Below are 22146 nucleotides of genomic sequence, written 5' to 3' on the forward strand. Positions count from 1 at the left end.
TAATTTCCTCCTCTCTCACAACCTTAAACTTGTTACATAGAAAACCTACTGCGTCAGTGGTGAAGAACTATGTACAATCGATACACGAATCTGTAGATGACTCTGCCGGTTCCGGACCATACAAATAAAGCATTTTTCTTATTTTTTGTTTTGTTACCAGAAATTTCATATATATTCAAAATTTTCGGTATCGGAAATTTGCAAATTTCAGGAAAAGAATTTTCCCCAAAATTTTGACAATTTCCAATATGAGTTTAAGATTTCCCAGTGAAAACCAAGTTTTTTGAAATTTCTAATATTTTTCTTCGGAAATTCTCTAATATTTAGTATAAATACAAGAATTTTCAGAAATGCGAAAAATTACACACCCAAAATTTCGATAATACTACCGGAAGTTTTTTTTTTCATGTTAGTAAGAGTGAAAGTTAAAAAAAAATTAAAATATCGTTAGTAAATAATAGAAAAATATTTTTAAAATTTTAAATTTATAGAAGATGACAGGTATAAATGGGGTGGCAAATTAAATTTCCTACTTTGCCTTTTTTATAAAACATCTATTTTATTTTTAATTTACTAAACAATTAATGCATTTGATATATTAATTTTTATTTATAAAAAAATTATAACTATAATAGAGGATAATATATAAAAAAATGATTTTTGAAACAAATTTTTTACTAACGTGAATTTTGTTAGAAATTCAAAAGAGGAGTATACACTATACAGACACTGCTACTTATTACCAACACCGTTTGCTCCTAAGATATAGCCACTGGTAGTGAATCCCGTCCACCGAGTTTACGTATTTCACACGATCCCTCACATCTGAATCCCACCGTTGCTTCCGTTACCATGCCTAGGGTTCCGACGAATCCTCCTCCTCCTCCCTCACCGTCAATGGCTTCCACCATCAAAGCCTATGCACTTCCTGTTATTCTCTTCGCCGCAGCCATGTTCTACCAGCTCTTTGTTATCCCCAATGCCTTCCCTCCTTCTCATTATGACGGTTACTCCCTTTTTATTCTCCTTTGTATTTTTTTTTGTTAATTGCTATTTTTTTTTGAATTTCTGTATTTTGTGATTTCAGTTCTGCAAATTGATAGGTATAGTTCGATCGACAAGGTGAAGGAGGCTTACAACAATCTTGAATCTAAATGGTATTTGAGTTTTACATATATCTATTTGAATTTGATTACTGATTGGTTTTTTTTTTTTGCACTTGACAAGTAATATAGCACCAATTCTCCCTTCTAGTAGTTATCTAATGATTACCTAAGACCTAGTCAACGTGAGATCTCAATAAGTTCAAACCTACATTTGGAGTTTTTCAACTCTAAACCACTCTGTAGCACCGACATCTCTGGAAAATAACGGGACACCGACACCAACAGGACACCTACATTTGTGATTGCTTTCAATTTATTCATTTTTTAAAATAATTATAGGTGTCAACGTGTCAGTGTCTGTGTTGTGTCAGTTGTCTGTGCTTCATAGGTAAACAAACCGTACAATTAGTCTTGAGCAATATATAATATGGTGTAGGTCAAGGGGGTTGATTGTTGTTAGATGTTTTTGTTTCTGTTTAGGTTTAGGCTTTTGTGGATGAGTAGTGGCTATGTACGGGTACTACTCAGTGCTCACTCTACTTAGCATGGGTACCGTAGCTTTCTTATTTATATTTTACATTTTTCTAAGTTATCATAGATGGGTGGGATTACATGTGTTCTAAGTCTTAGGATTTTCTTTTACTGAGGGTTTCTATAATATGTAATTGAGTTTGATGGTTGTAGCACAGGGGTGTTAAGATTCCTTTAGCATAATAATTCAAATAAAGAACAATGATTTTGTTTATCATATAGTTTGTTGAATATGTCCTGCAATAGTTTGTTTTAAATATGAAAATATGCTGTGGCATTTATGACACTTTTTGTCCCCATTCTTGTTAATAATCTTATGAGACTAGTTTCATGGTCTTTCAGGAATTCTGATGAGGAAGTATCTGATGTTCACGAGTTTTTAAAGGTTAGTGTCATTTATGAGCTATGTAGTTTATCGTTTGAATTATTGTATAATGAACCTCTTTAAAGAAAAAAGTCTCTGATACATAATTGGTGTGTTAAGTGGGATTATTAAATATGGTGCAAGCACTATCATCAGGATTCTTCTAATCATTTTCATCTCTGTCTGATCCTAGTTAAGTTGTTTGTGTTGCCTTTGATTTAATTTATTTTCTTACTACCAGTTTGATTCATGGGAAATAACTTATACTTTATTTCTTAAATGACTAGACTCCGCCGAATTCATTGGGCATTGTAGAAAGAAAGATAGCTTTACAAGTATATATATCAATGCCGTCATTATGGTTCTTAGGCATTGAACCAGCATTAGTCAGAGACAAAAGTTAGGGGAAATAATATATGACAAGTGAAATGAAAACATAACTGCTTTGCTTATGTAGTAGAAGTTCAATTTAAAGTTAAAAAACGGTCTTTGCTAGTCAAGCTAGCCTAGTGTGAATCAGTCTGTTAACAAAACCCAATAGTTTCAGCAAGATAAAATGATTGGTAGTATTGAAGTATATGCTAGTGAGGAAAAAGGAGTGACCTCAAACTGATTATTTATGATTGATTACACTGAAGAAGTACAACATCAAAATATGATGTATGTATTTGCATGTGAATGGATAAATGTGTTTTACAATCAGGTATAGTTAGTTATGGCAGTCCTAACAACTTGACTATCTGTAATAGAAGTATCAGGCTACAGTCCGTCTATTTGGTAGTATGCTCCAATAGGTAGGGGTTGGCTTCTATCTGCATGCTATATTCGGTCTTTGCTGAAAAATGATGGCTTGAATATGTATAAATAAGATTCAGGCGAATGTAGTGCGGTAATTGGATATCTTATTGTAACTTGAATTTGTTTGTTAAAAATATAAAACTATCAAGTCCGCTCCGGGGGTTGTGCAAGTTGAAAATGAAATGTTGAAACTGTTTTGTGCATGTTGAAAATGAAATGATGAAATTGTCTTGGAAATTATAATCCAAAACTTAAAGGAGTGGAATAGCTCCGGCGGTTGTACTAGTATTTCATTTGTAATTTGGTATTGTCTTTTTCCTACCATATGACACAAGTATTGTGGATTTACTATGGTTTTCTGTACTTAATTTCTTCTGAAAGCTTTCAGATCCGATATGCCTATGAGCTGCTGACTAATCCTTTATGGAAAAGAGACTACGACTTATTTGGCATTGATGAACAACTTGTGAGTAATTTTATTTGCATTTTTTAAAATTCATGTCTGTTTTATACAGTATTTTCCAAGAATATGTCTCTCGCCCCTGATATATTTTCGTCTCCAATGATTTTCAACTAAATGATATGACTTTTATGTTAGCATATCATTGAGGATGCCAACAAGCGTTATGCAGGGAAACGTATTTCACAATTGGACTTCCCTTTACTAAACGCCCCTTTTTCTGGTTAGTCAAGCCATTCATCATAAATGACAGGAATTGTTTGTTGAATATTTTTGAAGGATTTATGACATGGAAATATTTTGATGCATACATCATTTTTTACCTCTCAGAGTCTATTGATCATTCTACTAAAGTCATTTCTGCAAGTGATTTCCAATCTATATTTCCAGATTCAAAGCTATGGTTAATTCAGGTATGCACTGTGTAGAATATGCTGATATATTGTAACTAACAATCTCCATTTGTGAAATTGTGCTGATTGTCTTTTGAATTCGGGTTAGGCCTAACTAAATTCCAAAAGCTAGCTCATGGGGGGTTCTTAGAATTGTGACTGGGCCTAATTCATCCCAACAAAACCGACTTGTATGGTGAAGATTGTCCCCACTTATACCCTCTTAGAATTGTGGTTGAGCCTAATACAACCTTTACAAAACCGGCTTCTGATAACATCTTAGAATTGTGGTTGAGCCGTTGAGCCTAACTCAATCTTACAAAGCAAACTTATAAGGTGAGGATTACTCCACTTATAAACATATGTCCAGACCATATATTGTCCGACATGAGACCCTTAACAGGGGGAAAGGCCGTCCATCACTTATAACCACTGTTCTATTCATATTAGTCGATGTGGGATCCCAACGCACCCCTTTAGTTTGGGACTAGGCATCTAGAGTGTGAATTTTGCTAGATTGGTCATGTATGGGTGGCACTGGCACATCAACAGGGTCGCTGAACACCTTATCTAGGATAAACTGATAGTATCATAGGCTTTAGACTAAGTATAACTAAATCTCAAATGCTAGCTCTTGAGGGTGAGGCTTCCCCACCACTTGTAAGTTGTAACAAATTTGATATAAATTTGTATTAGTGATTCTTGTCCAGTGTTTATGTATGTTTTTTGAGATGGGGAAAAAAAGCTAAATATTCAGCATAATAACAAATAAGCTAACTTATGTGTGCTGTTGTTTCCAGAATGCAGGCAACATTTTATCTTTTTGGAAACATGGGTAACTGGTGTAAGATCTTAATTATTGGTTTGACCGGAAGAATATTTATTAATTTAGGGATATTACTTATTAGAGTAGTTACTTGCATTCCACTTTATTTTAAGGACTATAACTGGGATGCTAGCTTAGTTAAATTTTTTTTAATGATAGATTGCAGTCTTATCTTCATAGAGGTATTGGCACTGCATGTGATCAACTATAATAGTCAATTGCTAATGGTCTCAGACATGCAAGGGGGTTTTTGATGGCTTGTGGCAAGAGGCACAAATATGTAAACACATCCTTATAGAAAGGTGTGAACGTTAGCAAAAAAACGAACGCAACAATGAATTATCAATTAATAGTCCTCGATATAATCTAGTGGTTTGGTTGTGACTTGTGAGGACATTTTATGTGGAATTCTGGGTTTGAACCCCGGTCACCATATTTGTCTCTCCCTGCAAATGTTTATTTGAGCATGTGTTGGCCAATAGGCCAATAGGCCAATAGCAAAATAAATAAAAAATTATTAATTAAGATGGATTAATTTTCTACATAATATACCCAAGTATAGAATTCATGTAAATATTGAAATATTGAGATGCTCAATTTACTACCATCTTACTGCCATGCCCATTAGACCCTGTTTTTTTGAAACAACTTAATGAAGTACTTATATCGTAAGCTCTTAAGTAAGTCAAAGATAAAATATTTAGTATATACATATAGGTGCTTATGAATAAACTATTTCTATATCAAAGATAATAGAAAGTCAAACTATTCTCATATAAGCTATAACAAAAAGCAGCATGAAAGGGTTTATTTAAAAATGGACTTTTTACTCATTTTAGGATCTCGCTTTGCAAGTAAGATGGATGTGGTTTTGTATTCCTTATGGTTATTAATAAGATGGATGTGGCTTTGCAAGTAAGTTGCGAGAGGCATGTGCCTCATTTTAGTAGTTGTGCCTCAACCAGCAAGAGAGGTGATGAGCCCTTTTGGTGCAGCACTTCTTCACTTGGGGACACCTTTTCACTGATTACATTTATTTATTTGTGTAATGTCAATATTTTTTCAACAAAAGAAATGTCAATATCTGAAAATGTTACTATGTTGGTAAGTGATTTGTTTTCCATTATGTTGTCTAAGGATTCAGAAACTATGAATTATGTTTTTTTTCCCTTCTTTTTTCACATTTGTAAATATGATAATGTTTCTGAATTATCATACATGTATGTATCAGTTGTATTCATCCGGGAGCAATCGTTGTGCCGAGTTCTCTAAGTCTTGGAATAAAATAGGTATGCACAATTTGATCACAAACTCCTTGTTGGGTTACATTTTTTCTTGTGCAATACAGTTTTCTTTTTATGAACAGAGTTAAACTATTGGGTTTAGGAATGTGCTATTCTATAGTTTATAACAAGGACTCAATCTAAATGACATCCAAGCACTTTGTCATATCAGTTACCACACCAGTTTAAGGATAAGATAATTCTGATTAATTTCTCTGCTTCTAGCTTCTTTGTTGGATGCATTTGCAAATACTGGTATGGTGGAACTTGGTGAGAAGGAGGTCTCTATTTACTTTGCTGATAAAAGATCAACGGGAAAACCCTTTTTCAGAAATGGTATGTGCTGAGTAACAATTTTGTTTTTTGCCTCTTGTCAAAACATCCATTGCCCAGTTTTAAATAGTTGTTTTGTTTTGCAATCACATTATATTTGTAAATAAAACATTCTAGCGTGGAGGCTTACACAATCTAAGAATCACTTTTTCGCATAACTTACAGTTTTAAGTTCATTGTAAATATTGTTTCTATTTTGCATAAATTAGACTAATTGCAGACTGCTTTTAATGCTTGTGTTGCATTTATGCATTAGTGATAGAAGTAACCACTTGATTGGGCTGAAGTGGTTAATAAGCTCCACTTATTGTCAGGAGAGCCTGAGTTTGAATCCTGGGTGAAACAATTCTTGGCTAGACTTTACTTACGTCCTGGCCAAACTCCGGATTATCAGGGCCCCCTTCCCCTGAAAACTGGAGTGTTGGCACCAAAATAAAAAGTAATAGAAATGATTTTTTAGTGGGTAGGGACATGTGCCCCAGATCCTCCAACAGGGGTTCATCTATGACAAAGAAGATATGGTAATCTGAGCATTATTGCTGGATATACATTATTTCACATGATGATGTTTTAGAAACTTCTCGGCTGTTTACTTGATTTGCAAATGCATAAGTTACTTGTTTTGACATATTGGAAATATTTATCCAGGAATTCCATCTCTTTTTGCCATTCCTCCAGGATGCCGTACTGCAAAATGTTTTAGAAGGTAAGTTTTATTATAAGACAGACAATGGTTTGATTTGATGACACAATTATGAATTGATTTTTTTTTTTAAACTTACTCAGAGGGTTATTCGCATTTAAATATTAGATATTTACCATTACTATATTATGTGCTTGCATTTGTCATATACTACAATACGAAATTACTATACATGATTTATATGTGTTAGGTTTGATGGCGAGCTTACGATTGACAAGGTTACAAATTGGTTTGCAACAACTGTATTGGGTTTTCCTCAAATTAACTACTACACGAAGGAATCATTTGTAAGTTGTCTAATTTAATTTAATTTGGTCAGTTTCGCTATTTATATTTTGAATGCAGAGAAAATAAGCGGAATGTTTTGCTTTATACACTTTGTCAAAATTCTGAGCTCTTAAATTATAAAAAATTGAATTTTGTAATTTTTTTTGTTTTTGTCAGCTGAAGTATGCCATCACTTGGCAACAAATTTTGTATTACTTAATTATTATAAAAAATAGCTCTTGGGCCAAAAGTTCATTGCAAATTCATGGTTATTAACTTTTCTAAACACAAAATAAGATGATCAAATATCAATCAAACACACAATTGCATGATTTGATTGGTGTCAAGAAGTTTCAGGTTTCTTGTTGTAAACATTTTAGAAAGAACTTGGATGGAATTTCCAATCTTTTCATACACCATATGATATAATCTCAATTCTAAGGGTTGAACAAAATCTCCATGTTGGATCGCCTTCGTATAATTTATAATGTACATATGGAATTTTTTTTAGAAGAAAACAATCAATTCATGTAGCTTTTTTATTTCCATCTTTTGAATTAGAAACACAATCAGGATGGAGGAGCTGAGTTTATATAAATATGATGTTTGATGTCTATTTGAGTTAAATAGTATGTGGCCATTTCTAATAGTTTGATTTCTATTATAGTATAAGCTTGCTTGTTCAAATTTTTATGATCATTAATTGAAATGTTTCTGAAACTCTACTTATAAAATTTCAGGTGCCAAATTTTTTTGGAAAAACTAGTCATCATAAGGTACAATTACTTTGCTTTTTTATTATTTCTGTAAATTGATTTCTGTATTTTCATTCCCCAATTTTTCTTAATATAAATGTTGCTTTTATGATTCCCCTGCTAGGTATCAACCTTATTTACTCTCCTGGTTATAGAAAATATTTTGTGAAGGGCTTTTACGGTTTTACGTGCTCTTTGATTCAGCAGATCTGTATTTGAATTATCAGTGTTATCCAGGGTTGAGTATTTTTGAACCATGGCTTATAGGTAAAAGTAATATTATTCTCAAAAACCGGGGAGCGTGCTTCTCCATTAATGCGACAAGTAGCTAAAGACTATTGGGCTTATGCTTCATTTGCGTTCATTCTCTGGCGGGAAGAGGAATCATCCTATTGGATGGGGGCGTAAGTTGCAATTTTCATTAAACCTAAACTTGAGGACATTGTTCTGCGTTACATTTCCCATATAGATGGTTCCGTGAATATTTTAAATAAATATTCATAAGCTTGTCGATTCACTGTTGGATTTATTTTGTTTTAATTTCTTTAATGTCAGATTTGGTGTGGAATCTGCACCTGCTATAGTATTTTTGAAAGACCCTGGTGTCAAACCTGTTGTGCACCATGGTATGTTGCTTCTTTGCCATTCTTCTAAAGATCCTAATGAATATACTTTAGTCTTCCTTTAACTGACTATCTGTATTGTGTGCTGCAGGATCAGTTAACGATTCCTTGTTTTTGAGTATGATGGAAAATAATAAAGAGCAAGGTAGGTACAGATCTTTAGTTTAATTTTTCCAGTGGTTTGATTATTGTAAATTTTAATAATAAAAACGCCCTTACCCATACTTCTCTTTGGAAAGTGGGTTGGCGGTGATGCTATGCATGCAACCAAAATAAAAATCTTTAAATAGTATATTGGAACGAAGATAGTTGAAAAAAGGGTGGATATGGATGATTAACTATGAGAGTAGGGAACCAACTTCAACAAATATTAAAGTGGACAGCTGACAGTAGATATAATGCTAGAGTTGATGGAATCAACTTTCAGTGTTGCTGGAATAAACCAAATACTTTTGGAGAATATAATACTTCATTCCTGCCTGAAAAAAACATTCTTAATCTTTAGGCATCAGAAAACGTTGGTATCCAATTGATCAGAAAGAAGAAGTTAAGGAAACAGCCGAGTGTAGTAGTGGACTGTAATTATGTAGCAAGTGACTTTTGACTAAAACTTTGATTTTATCTCAATGCATCCTGGATCACAGTATTATCTTATTAGCCCGTGAGTGCTAGTCTTTTGACATAGTATATCTGACTTTGATTTCACTATCAAATTCTTGTTTAACCAACTGCAGAGTCAATACTTTTATCCACTGTGTGTGTGTGTGTGTATATATATATATATATATATATATATATATATATATACATATATATATATATCCTCGTTATTATCTGTATTAATGAACTCATTTGACCAATAATAGATCCACAATCTTATATTGTTTTCCTTTTGAGTTTGCAAAGTAGCATTTCATGGTAGTTGTGCCATTGACCCCCTTATCAATCCAACCCCCATGTCCCATTCTCCAAACCACTAAGCCACCTTAACACTCCTAATATTGCATGGTATAATCTCCTCTCAAGTTATTGTCATTATGACGTTTTGTGCATAAGTTAGGCCACTATTCTGTGATTTATGGGCTAATGAGCGGAAGTTATTTTTTGAGCCCTGATTAATCTGCCCAATTTTCACGTTTCCCCCTTTTTCTGTGCAGAACTACCACAATTGAGGAGCGAGACATCTATGGAGCTAGGCTGTGATCCCCGTGGCTATTCACGTGCTGGATATGATACAACTATTTGGTATTGTGCTATTGCATTGGGAAGGCCGAGTATGGAGTTGAACAGACTGCGTGAAGTATGTACTTTGTATTGTTTTAAACCTAACTTGCATGATATATTTTCCACAAAGTATGTGCTAATTCAACATTTGCATTATGATTGTCTTAACTTAGCTTCCTCATAAAATATCAAACTACTGCCATCATTGTTAAGTGACCTGGGGCATTTGAGTTTTATCCAGTTTCTAATAAAGTAGGTCTGGGGCTCCGGTTTCAGAGTTTTAGTTGGTCAAAATGTATCAAAGGATTTTAAAACTACTACATCTTACGTGTCCTTTTTGTCACCAGTGATTAGTTTTCTTAATAGATGCATAATCTTAAGCAGCCGTCTATAATATTTTTATACAGGTTTCATTAATCATTTTCAGTCCTTATACCTTGTGGAGATACCATGCAAGGACAAGTTAGTAATCAAAATATTAGAGAGAAAGTTTAGGTAACACCTATTCTGAAAAAAATGGTAGTCTTGCATTAGGTTGTTTAGACATGTGTTGAGAAAAATTGTAGGTCTTCTTGTAAGAACTGTAAATCAGATGAGCAATGTTTCAATAGTCAAAGACAAAGGGAAACCAAGGAAAGATGGGTTGTCATTGGAAGCACATAGAGGCCATCCTTAGAAACACATGGCTTCCATTTTCGAAGAAGTAACAAGGGTAGATTAGATATCAGATAAACCAATTGCTAGAGGCAGAGGAAAACATAAAAAACTACTGGCAAATATATTATGAAAGATTTTGAGACTGATAGTTTGGCTATAATTATGAGTTATCGAACATCATGGCATTGTTTGTTCCATGTATCCAATCCCAACCTGTGATATTAGGCTTGGTTGTTGTTGTCATTGAAAATGATTTATGAAAGCACTTTATAGTATCATTTGATTGATGCACATAGCCCCACCTAGTAGGAAAAGATTTCTCTCGTTGTTTGTTTGTACTTAGTAAAGGAAAATATTTTTTTTAAACAATCATGTATTTGTCAAATTTGTCAGATGTTGTAATGTAGGCCCATAGACTATTTGCAGGGTCCAAGAAACATTGTCTAAGCAAAGTGAGGTAGATGCATCATCTGAAAATCAATCCTTGGCTCCAGTCGTGGATGCATTGAAGAGAAAACGGTTGACATTTGCTTGGCTTGACAGTGAAAAGCAGAAGGTTATTATTTTCTTTCATTGGTCTGATTTAATATTATTTTTCCTTCTTTTTGTCATAATGTGTGATACAAAGCTGATACGTTAGTGAATGAATTTAATAGATATGTATTCTGAATATGCTTTTAATGATGCTAATACTAATTGTATTTGATAATGACCCATGATAATCAAGGAAAAGTTACTATGAAACTGAATTCATTCTTTTTAATTAATAAAATAGAATCATTTGCAAAAGCCAATTATGTTGACAACTGTAGTTGATATATGAAGAGTGTATTGGGTGTAGAAATATCTCTTTTTTTTTTTTAAATTTCACTTGTAGATTAAGTGATCTAATTTGAATGTTTGAACTCTAACTCAATGTGCATTTTAAAAAAGAAAGAATTTAACACTTTTAAAAAAAATCTATTTTGGGTTCTTTGCTCCAGATATTTTAATATTTTTATTTTGAAAAGTATAGAATGTATTTAGAGAGCATTGAGTTAATCTCTTGGATGCCTGTTTTCTTTGGCTTTCAATTTTTATTTGAATCTATTGCATTTAAATGTTTTTTTAAAAAATGTAAATAGAAATATGTGGTTGTACTTGTGGTGGTAACTGCATTTGGAAGGCCTAATTCCTATATAAGTTAATTTCATTCTTTGAATGAGTGCCCACGAAAGTTCTTCTGGTATTGTTGAAAAAAATATACATTTATGGTCTTGGCTATTAACAGAACTTATCATTCAGGACTATTGTAAATTTTACCTTGGTGAGGGGGCAAGCGAAGGCACTTGTGGACAACGGAAGGGTATGACTGATATTGCTCGGTTGCTTGTTATACGTTACCTAAGGAATAATAGTGCTGTTGATACGAGGACACAGGAAATGTCTAAGTGGAAATCATTATTGGTCCAAGATATAATCGATGATACTGATCAGGCAGGCCAGTTTGTAGCTGGGTACAAGGGCACAGCTGATGATTCAGAGGTTTGCCGTTTTACTGTAGAATAGTTTTACGACTTTTGTAACTCAAATATATCTATTTTCATCATATTTCCTATGATATAACCCATGTACTGTAACAATTACTTGTGTACAATCACAGAGATGTAATGCACAATTCTCAAAATATTTTCAATTTTTCTTTTTTAAGCAGATATCCCAGTGGCTCGCAAGTATTATAAAAGATGGTGACTCCAGAGATTTGCCATTCTTTGTAAGTCTTTTAAACATTTTAAGGAAGTTTAGCTTATCTGTTATTCTCAAAATATTTTCAATTTTCTTTTCTAAGTCATGTTAGAACATACGAATATATTATATAATATCTTATTGAATCTTAGCTTATCTGTTATAATTGGTTTCCATATTTCTTAGTTTTTATGACAATTTGTTCCTGATTCTTCTGTAATGACACACAAATCACAATTGGTAGAAGATATATTAACTAATTCAACTCCAAGTGTATGTGGTGGGAGGATTAGTGATCAAATACAAATGCATTGAAAAAAAAAGAATGTAGGGTTGTATGAGCTAGCTCTACAGAGGGAAAGAAGAAAGAATTGGGATAAAAGGATTCATGATCAATAATTGCTTGCCTTCTAATTCCATTCTCTTTCTTAGACGCCTTTCAGCTCTCCATATCCCTCAACCGAATTTTAGTTATCCTTGCCCCTAGATTCTTGGAGCCTCTCTATCTGAACTTATCTCAACGTGATTGCCATGCTATGCTGACTTACCCCCAGCTGGAAGCTTCATTACAATACCTTCTTCCCCTTTAATGTCAACCTTTTCCTCAAAGTTGAAGTTAGGACACAGTTGCAAGAGCATCCAAGCGTTTTCTAAAAATTTCATTAGCCACTTCTTCTCTGACTTCTTAAGCTGCTAAATCTGTGATGAGAACTCCATCTTCCATGTTGGCAGTTTTAGACTTCTCATTGTTACAAGTGTAACTTTATCTTCGAACTTCATTAACTTATATGAAACTCTTTCTTGCAATGAAGCCACAGGAAAGCTTAGTAACATAACATCACAACTACAATATTTATTCATTCTCTTTTACTTCTGTTATCCAAAACCCATAAAGCCTTAAGCTAGGTCCAAATGTAGTGTTAAATTAGTAATCTAGGCTGTTGCTCCTCTACCTCCTTAGAGCCAGTGTTTGAGTGTGATTTTGTTTACTAATACTTTTCTGATATTACTCCTAATTTCATTATTATTATTATTATTATTACCTCTATAAAGCACAGTTTGATTCTTTAAATTAAGAAATAGTTTTTAATTAAATAATTACTGGATAATTTTCTTACTATGCAACCAACACCTTGTTCTCTTTGCAGACACTAAGAACTCCTAAGCTTGTTCCAGATGACACAGAACCTATTTGGTCTAAAACTGCTCAACAGATTCCACTAAAAAATATTATGCAGCGTATTCTTGGTGCTGTTGGTGGACTTTCTGTGTACCTTGATGATCCGAGAATCGGTCCTTTCCTGCTTTTGGCCGCCTTAATTTCTCTGGGCACCATCTGGCTGAGAAGAAGCCAACAAGCTCCTCCATCTCAGTCAAAACAACCTAGTTCCATGGTAGCCTTATTTTCTGTGTGGTTGTCTTGCATAATTTTCATATTGAGTAAATAATTTTACATTTTTCCTATGACAGGAGCCACCCTCCCGTGATGAAAAAAAATCGAGACCTACTGACCGGGTCCGGAGACGGTCTGGTAAAAATGTGCCCCCAAGCATGACAGATTCGGAACCACCCAATGCTTTCCAGATGCCACTTTCAGACTCTGAATCTGATTAGTTTCAGTTTGGTTTCTCCTTAAAGAAAAGGAGCTTTTCATGACATAACGTTACTCGGTCTAAAGGTGAAGACTTATAATATGAAACAAGATTGCAACCATTTCAACAAGGGATTAGGACCTTATGTCAAGCAAAATATTCCAAGATAGAAACGTTTATTTTAAACTGTGTATAAAATTGAGCTCAAGTTTGACTGCTGCAAAGTTAAGTTATTTGATTCTTTAACCAAAATTCTCTAAAAAGTTATTGCCTGTTATGATAATGATTTAAATACATGCAGTGCAGCGAGCATTTCTAAATTTGATTTTAGATTTTCTTCATTTTAAAATTGGTTTTGGATAGGATTTTTATTTTCAATTTCGATTCAGTTCGGTTTAGTTTAGGTTCGGTTTACTTGTTATATGGTTCGTTTCTAAAACTGTTTGTATAGTTCAGTTTCCTAAACAAACGTAACTGTTAGATTATTTAAACTAAAATTCACTTCAGTTTCGGCACTTCGGTTCTGTTCAATGTATTTTTGAAAGGGACTAATTAGGAGATGTTCCTCTTTCAAATAAGGATTCTCAAATTAATCGATTACTTGGATTATCTATATATAATTTGGTTATTAAAAATTGGCTAATTATTAGTATAGTTTTAATCAAATTTATATTTTAGACGTTATTAATATGGTTTAAACCAAATTTATATCCAAAATAAAAATTAAATTAATCGAATGATGGTTCTCTGCAAGGGTTTGGTGATTTGGGGGCTTGGGGATAGGGTTTCGGCATGACCCTTCTCTGGAGGGTTTTTCTGGCTTCAACGACGGTGCTTCCCATTGAGATGGTTTAAATTCCTCATCCTCATATCAGAGACCTTGTTACCTAAAGAAGTCCACCAGTATCAGATTTCTATAAAGAACCCTGTGAAAGACGTGTTGGGTTTGACTCAACCTAACTCTTTGTTAGGTCTGAACCAAGATGTGCAAGATCATGATATGCAACCCTCTCAGGTGAATCTCCTCTCATACAAAATGATGCTTACAGGGGAACGAATGGACGAGTGCGTTCATTGATCAGATCAAGAGCCAAATGATGAGATCTTTTGGGAGCCAAGGAGAAAGGTGAAAGGTCTTAGGATTGAAGAATTGAAATTTGTATATTATGAGTGTCCTGAAATCATCTTACCGCCGGAGGAGGAGAATCGCATCTCGCTGCCATGGAAGAATGGTGTTATCGTTAAGATGTTGGGAAGGCGGATCAGATTCTAAGCTTTGGAAAAAATATTACAATAATTATGGGCTCGGAAAGGCATTATCAATATAGTGGATCTTGGTCAAGATTTATATCTTGTTACTTTCACTTGAGAAAATGATAAAAGAATTTGCTCTATTGGAGGGCCCTTGGATGATATATGACCATTACTTGATTGTTAGAGCTTGGAATCCTAATTTCTACCAAACTAGAGATACGATAGAAAAACTTGCGGTCTGGGTTCGTATCTCAGTTTGCCTATCGAATATTATGATAGTAGAGTTTTAATGTACATTGAAGAACGTATAGGGAAAACGATCAAAGTTGATAAGAATACGCTTACAAGGGAAATATGTGAGGCTGTGTATTCAAGTTAATTTACTAAAACCTCTGCTTGCTATGTTCTCGATTAAGGGCAGACACTACAAAGTCGAATACGAAGGGCTTCACCTCCTTTGTCTATCATGTGGGCGATTTGGTCATTCAACATGTGGATGTCCTGATACTAAGGTCCTACAGTCAGATGTCAAAGAGCGCAGAGGAACTGAAGGTAAATCTCAGGGTGTTCATAACGAAGACGACGGGGTTAAGGCTTATGGAACTTGGATGGTAGTTCAGAAAACTAGATGTATGAGAAAGCAAAAATTTGAACTTGGCAAGGAGGTTATCGAAATAGATGAAGCTGGTATAATTGTGAAGAGCAAAGGAAATACGAATGAAGTTGGTTCTAGATTTCAGGCTCTTAGTGGAATCATTACTAATGTAGAGGAGGACAAGGAGCCAGAAACTCAACCTACTCTACCTGCTAAGGATCCTTTAAGAGCTGCCAGATGCCAAGGTTGTGGAAAGGTTACTTATCAATCATCAATATGGGGGTAATAGTAAGATGAGAAGAGCAACAGTTAAGGAGCATAAGAAAATCAAAAAAATCTCAACAGTGGTGGTTCGAGGAATTCAAAAAGTGAATGGAAAAGGAGTATCTAAGGGTAAAAGGGTTTAGGATATGGATAATCTTTTGTCAGCTGAGTAGTTAATGACCTTTTAAAACTGGTTTAAATATCACGGAAGATTCATATTTAATGGAGAAAGGAGCTACTAAGGATGAAGGGGGAGCTCAAATAAATAGGCGTAACAATCTTGATCAACTTGGCCCTAAAGCTTTGAGAGCCAAAGGCGATATTGAGAACGTAAGCTTAACAAACAATCCGTCATTCTCTCCTAAATTTCCCCCAGTTCCTGAAACGAGTCTCAGACCAAGTGGAGTGGAGCTAAATATGGACGAAATAGACGATTCTAGGCCTAAGAATGATGATCCCAAACTGGAATTTGTTGAGGAAACTCCCAAGGATCTTCAAGGGGCTACTTTCAAGCACTAATTATTTTCATGATTCAAGACCAAATTAAGATTATGTTCTGGAATTGTCGAGGAGCGGGTAACAATGCATTTGTTCGGGTTTGCAGTCACTATATCCGGGAGAATCAACCTACGATGCTCATAATTATAGAGACTCATATTGATCCTAGTTTTCTATGTAAAAAGTTTACTCAACTGGGCTTTGATGGATATAGTTATTCTGAAAATAAAGGCTTTGCTGGGGGGTGGGCTGGAAACAAGATAAATTACAAATGAAATGAAATTCCTTCAAAAACACTTTCAGTTTCTGCATGTTAGAGTAAAAAATGGAGATTAAGCATGATGGAACCTTACTTCCGTTTATGCCAGCCCTCATGAAGAGGGTAAAAGAGGTTTGTGGAAGGAACTAGTCAACATAGCTGCCAAAACTGGTGAAGGATGGCTTTTTGGAGGAGACTTTAATGGTATTAAGGGGTTGAGAACAAGATGGAGTTGCACCCCTTGATAGGAAATGTGCCTTGTTTCATGAGAAGTTAAATGCCTGTAATCTCCTAGACCTTGGTGCCACATGTCATAAATTCACCTGGCGTGGTGCTATAGGACATGGAGGTTTGCATGTGTTTGAAAGATTGGATATGGCTCTTAGCAACAAATATTAGAGGTTTCAATTTCTTGATGCTCAAGTCCGGGTTCTTACCAGATTAGATTACTCAGACCAGCACCCTATCCTTGTGTCCCTTAAAGATTCTCAATGAAGACCTATGATTAATGATTTTAAGTTTGAATGTGCCTGGATTTTGGAAAAGTCTTTCAAAGATATGATGTTGTCTTCCTGGCAGACTGATTTAGGTAATGCTAAATAACCTGGAGGAAGTTAGAGAAAATGCCAAGAGTTAGCATATGCATATTGTCAAAAGCTCACTCAAGAAAAAAAAGCTATCATGCAAAGACTTGAAGGGATCCAAAGAAAAGCTCATGAAGGCGTCAGCCATGCTGAGCTTAGAATGTTGGAATTTGAACTGCAACAGGAGCTTAAAAAAATCCTTTGTCAGGAAGAACTTGCCTAGTTTCCGAGAGCCAATGATCAATGGCTTGCTGATGGAGATAGAAACACACGCTGCTTCTATCACGTGAAAGCTGTTCAAAGAAGACATCGAAAGCATGTCCAAACTATCAAGGATAATAATGGGAAATGGCTAACTGACTCTCTTGACATTAATAATGCCTTTAAAGAGAACTTTCAACAACTTTACACTATTGATGCTGAGGTTGCAGAGGAATTTTCTACCCATTAATCTCCTTTTGATGAGGATTATATGCTTCGTCTTGCCGCTGAGCTCACTGTGGATGAAATTAAGCAAGCTACTTTTGAGATGGCACCTTGAAAATCCCCAGATCCAGATGGTTTCCCCAATGGTTTCTACCAACCCTCTTGGGAGATTGTTGGAGGCGATGTGTGCGAGTATATTATGCAGTTATGGAAGCATCCAGGTCAAATTGCTGAGATCAATTTTACGGATATTTGCCTCATCTCTAAAATAACTCAGCCTGAGCTAATTAGTCAGTTTCGCCCTATAGCCACATGCAATGCTATTTACAAAATCCTAAGCCGGATTTTGGTGAACAGGTTGAAAGGACTTATGTACGATATATTCTCCCTAAATCAGGCTGGTTTTATTCCTAATAGAAACATTCCTGATAATATCGTAGCTGCACAAGAGATTATGTATTCGATGCACCAATTAAAAGTGATGGTGTTGTTGAAACCTTATTACACGTGTTCTGTGACTGATTGGTGGCTAAGAGAATTTGGATGAGTTTGGTTCAAGCTCTTCATTGTTCTAAGTTCTTTTCTTTTGCTCTTGATGAGTGGATATCTTTTAATCTTTTTCAGAATCCGGGCTCGCCTAGATTGGATTGGTCTGCTATCTGAGCCACTGCCTGTTATAAACTTCGGCAGTGCAGAAATCAGAAAATTTACAACTCTGAATTTATGCTACCTGAGTTGTTGTCTAATGAGATTCAGCTTGCTCATGGCCATTATAGTAGAGCTATCGTGCTGCAGAAGAAGGTTGCGAGCAATGTCAAGTCTATGACTCATGTGAGATGGGCTCCTGCTGTTGAAAATTGGGTAACAATCAATATTGATAGGGTTGTTAGTAGCAATTGCAAAGCTGGGTGCAGAGGCCTTATTTGGAATGCTAAAGGTGGCTGGTTAAAAAAGGTTTTTCCAAGTACATTTGTACCTGCAATACCTTTATTGCTGAATTGTGGGGAGTCCATGAAGGAATAAGATTAACCAAGAGTTATAACATTAACAATGTTGAGTTTCAGGTGGTCAATGTGGAATTTTCAAAACTATTACTAGTTACAAGCCTCTTAGAAAGTCGGGCTGAGCATGGTGCGCAAGATCCAAGATGAGCTCAAAGGCTTACATAATTTTCGAGTTAAACATATCCTTCGGAAATCTAATAAATGTGCGGGTCAACTAGCAAGGTTTAGCCTCTCTTTAAATTTTAGTTCTTGTATTTTTGCTTCTTGTCCCTCCTCCCTGCTTGGATTTGTCCAACGTGATGCTGCTGGGTTGATTAGTGTTGTTGTTTGGGCTTAGGCCCTACTTTTTGCAAAAAAAAACGAGTATATTTTTTGAAAATCACAAAAATATCTTAGATTTTTTTAATTTTTTTTTTGAAAAAAAGTTTATAATTTTCTTTTAAAATGAAATAAATATTTTTTTCCAAAATACAGAAAATACTTTTTTTGTTCGTTTTGAAAATAAATTTTTTTCCCCCAAAAAAATGACTTTGGAAAAAAATATTTTATTCTTAAAATAAAATTTTTTCCCCCAAAATAATAATTAATTATAAAATTGATTATAAATATAATTGATTAACAACTAATTTATAATTAAAAAAAATAGAATTCGGTTATTACAAATGATTTTAATAAACAATTATAACATTAATTTATATATAATTATAGATTAGTTATAAAAATTAACCGTCGAACATCCTACTTTCAAAACAGTAAACCAGTTGTAATATTTATATTGCCTCGTAACATATTATTTTCAAGTTAACTATGAGTCCGTTTATTTTGATTTTTTTTTAAAATGATTTTTATAGTGTAACATATTTTTTATGTACAAAAATTTTATAAAGAAAATTTTTATAAAAGTTTCAAGTGAAAATTTGGTTTGAATAGTAATTCTTAAAATGTTATTTTAGGTATTTCATCATTTTATCGATTTTTTTTATATCAAAATTTTAAAAAATCACTTAATTTTGAAGTTATTTCAAATAACTTTTCATAAAAATTATTTTTTAAATAGAACTTTTTGAAAAACCTGTGATTTAGACTATACTTTGATCTTCAATGTAGGTTTATGCTATAGGATATCAAAATTAGTCTTTTAATTTATAAAAAAACAAATTTTAAAAAATTTGTAATATTTAAAAAAACATTTTTGTAAAATCCATTTAAAAAAATATAAAGAAAAAATCCATTTTTTTAAAGTTAAAATAAACTGGTCTTATATTACCAAAAATATGTTGATTAGAGGATGTTTCTCCTTCAAATCATTAAACCACTTGTAACATTTATATGCATGGTATAACAACCATTGTTAAAAGAGACTTTATCAAACCGGCTTGTACTTAACGACGAGCATATAAGGCCACTCCAATGTGTTAGATATAATTTCATTTTCAGCTTGGTATAACATTTTTTAGTTTGGCCTATGTGGCATTTCAGTTTGTGTATTTAAACAACTTTGGAATTGGTTTCATAAGTAATCCATAACATAATTTCAATCTTCTATTAGAAGTTAGTTACGTCTTTATTCTCTCTCTTCCATCTTCACCATCATCTTTTTCTTATGCATCAACAATTGATATCTAGAGCTCCGGTTCAGATTCACGAGAAACATCAAGGAAACATGAGTGAACGTGAAGCGTGCGCGATTGATTTCGTTTCTTCAATTTGCGTTAAATTTACAATCGAAATCGGAACAGAATAATATTTCTTGATTCTAAGGGATTGAGAAACACAAGTGTTTGGTGAAATTTGAGTGAATTCTTGCACAAGATCGAAGATGAACGGTGGAAACGGTAGCTTGAACACAAAGCTTCCAGTCTTTGATGGAAAGAATTGAAATAGACGCGTGTGTCGTTTGGCGCTTAATCAATGGATTTTGATGCACCTTCTTCTACTATTGTACTTAGGCAAATCTATAGTTTATTATATTATTTTTACTATTTTAGTGTGTTTTTATATTTAAGTTTATTTTTTGCTTTATTTTATTTTCGTACTTTATTTTCAGCATAAATAGTTATTTGATACATTGTCATTATGCAGATCATAACTTGAGCTGAGAATTGGATTGACGCGTTCTAATAGGCGTTGGAAAGAACAAAGATTAAGATAAAAGTTTCATGTTGAGTCAGAAGCTGATTAGGAGTGAAGAAGGGTGGAATAGTTTGTTTTAGTTCCAGACTTAAAAAATACTTAGTTTTTGGGTCAATTTTGTATTTTTTCGGGTCGGTTGCTATTAGGCTCGAATTCCCTTACTCTATTTAAACAACTTAGTAGTTTTAGGATTGAAATATTCAACATTAATGAAATAGAGAATAAGGCATACGAATACCATGGAATAGATGCTTGTGTTGTTTGGCGCTCAAAATGTTCTTGATCTCGTCAATGACGGTTACGCAACGGTTGCAACAGATGCAATTGAAGCACAAATGAACATGTATAGAGAGATGAGGAAGAAGGATCATAAAGCTCTGTCCTACATCCATTAGTGTGTGGGTGTGAATGTGTTTGAGAAGATCGCTAATTCGACGACGGCGAAGGCTACGTGGGATAAATTGGTACGATGCTACGATGATGATACATCAGTGAATAAGGTGAACTTTCAGTCTCTACGTAAGTAGTATAAGAATCTTAACATGAAGAACAATGAGAAGGTACCTAATTACATCTCCAGAGTGATTTTAATCACAAATGAAATCTTGTGGAGAGATTCTTTCTGAACAAGTAATCATTGAAAAGGTACTGAGATCACTTACTCCTCAGTTTGGTTACATTGTTGTAGCAATTGAACGTTCTAAGGATCTGAGCACCATGAGAATTGAAGAGATGCAACGCAGTCTAGAGGCACAAAAGTTGCATCTAACTGAGAGAACCTCTAAAAGAGAGGTAGAGCAGACTCTGAAGGCATCTTCTAGTAAGAAGAATCAAAAGCAGTTTTGGTCAGAGGCCAAGAAGAGATATGGTTGTGGTTATTAGAATTCGGAATTCTCCAACTACGACAAGAAGAAACATCTGGAGGGAAATGAGAAGTTTGACAAGAAGAAGGTTCAATGTTACTGTTGTAAGAAGTTTGGTCACTTTGTTGCTGACTGTTGGTCAAACAAGGAAAGAAAATCAAAATAAGAAAACATAGCCAAATGAGAGTCTGATGATGAACCTGTGCTATTGATGACTTCTGAATCTAATGGTGGATATTTGGTAGACTGGTGGTATATGTACACTGGCTGCTCAATTCACCTACTTGGAAACAAACAATGACTGATTAATTTTGACTCTATAAAGAGAATAAAAATCAGATGTGCTGATGATAAGTATCTGAATGCCGAAGGAATGGCAAATGTCAAGGTCAGAGTGAAGAATGGAAAAATTGTTCTGATCAAGGATGTTTAGTATGTTCCTGGCATGAAGAGCAATTTGATGAGTGTAGGTTAGCTAATTGAGAAAGGTTTCTCAGTTACTATGAATGACAATCTCTTGAAGCTGTATGATTCTGATCAGAAGCTGATTATGCAGTCTGAACAGGGAAGCAACAAAACATTCAAGATGAATCTGGAAACAACTGAAACTAAATTCCTCAGTGCAAA

The 22146-nt window shown here is 34.2% G+C and overlaps 1 protein-coding gene across 1 annotated transcript; it reads left to right on the forward strand.

Moving 5' to 3' along the window:
* Positions 1–704: 704 nt before the first annotated feature.
* On the forward strand, positions 705–13988 carry LOC127085403 (uncharacterized). Its single transcript, XM_051025915.1, has 20 exons — positions 705–1006; positions 1088–1157; positions 1980–2022; positions 3188–3265; positions 3398–3482; positions 3590–3672; positions 5709–5766; positions 5986–6096; positions 6742–6799; positions 6987–7083; positions 7804–7839; positions 8086–8222; positions 8374–8444; positions 8533–8586; positions 9599–9741; positions 10738–10878; positions 11607–11846; positions 12016–12075; positions 13196–13441; positions 13518–13988. Exons 1-20 carry the CDS (start codon positions 853–855, stop codon positions 13659–13661), a joined length of 2109 nt encoding a protein of 702 aa, XP_050881872.1. The 5' UTR covers positions 705–852; the 3' UTR covers positions 13662–13988.
* Positions 13989–22146: the final 8158 nt, after the last annotated feature.

Source organism: Lathyrus oleraceus, chromosome 5, assembly GCF_024323335.1.
Source record: "Lathyrus oleraceus cultivar Zhongwan6 chromosome 5, CAAS_Psat_ZW6_1.0, whole genome shotgun sequence".
Classification (NCBI taxonomy): domain Eukaryota; kingdom Viridiplantae; phylum Streptophyta; class Magnoliopsida; order Fabales; family Fabaceae; genus Lathyrus; species Lathyrus oleraceus.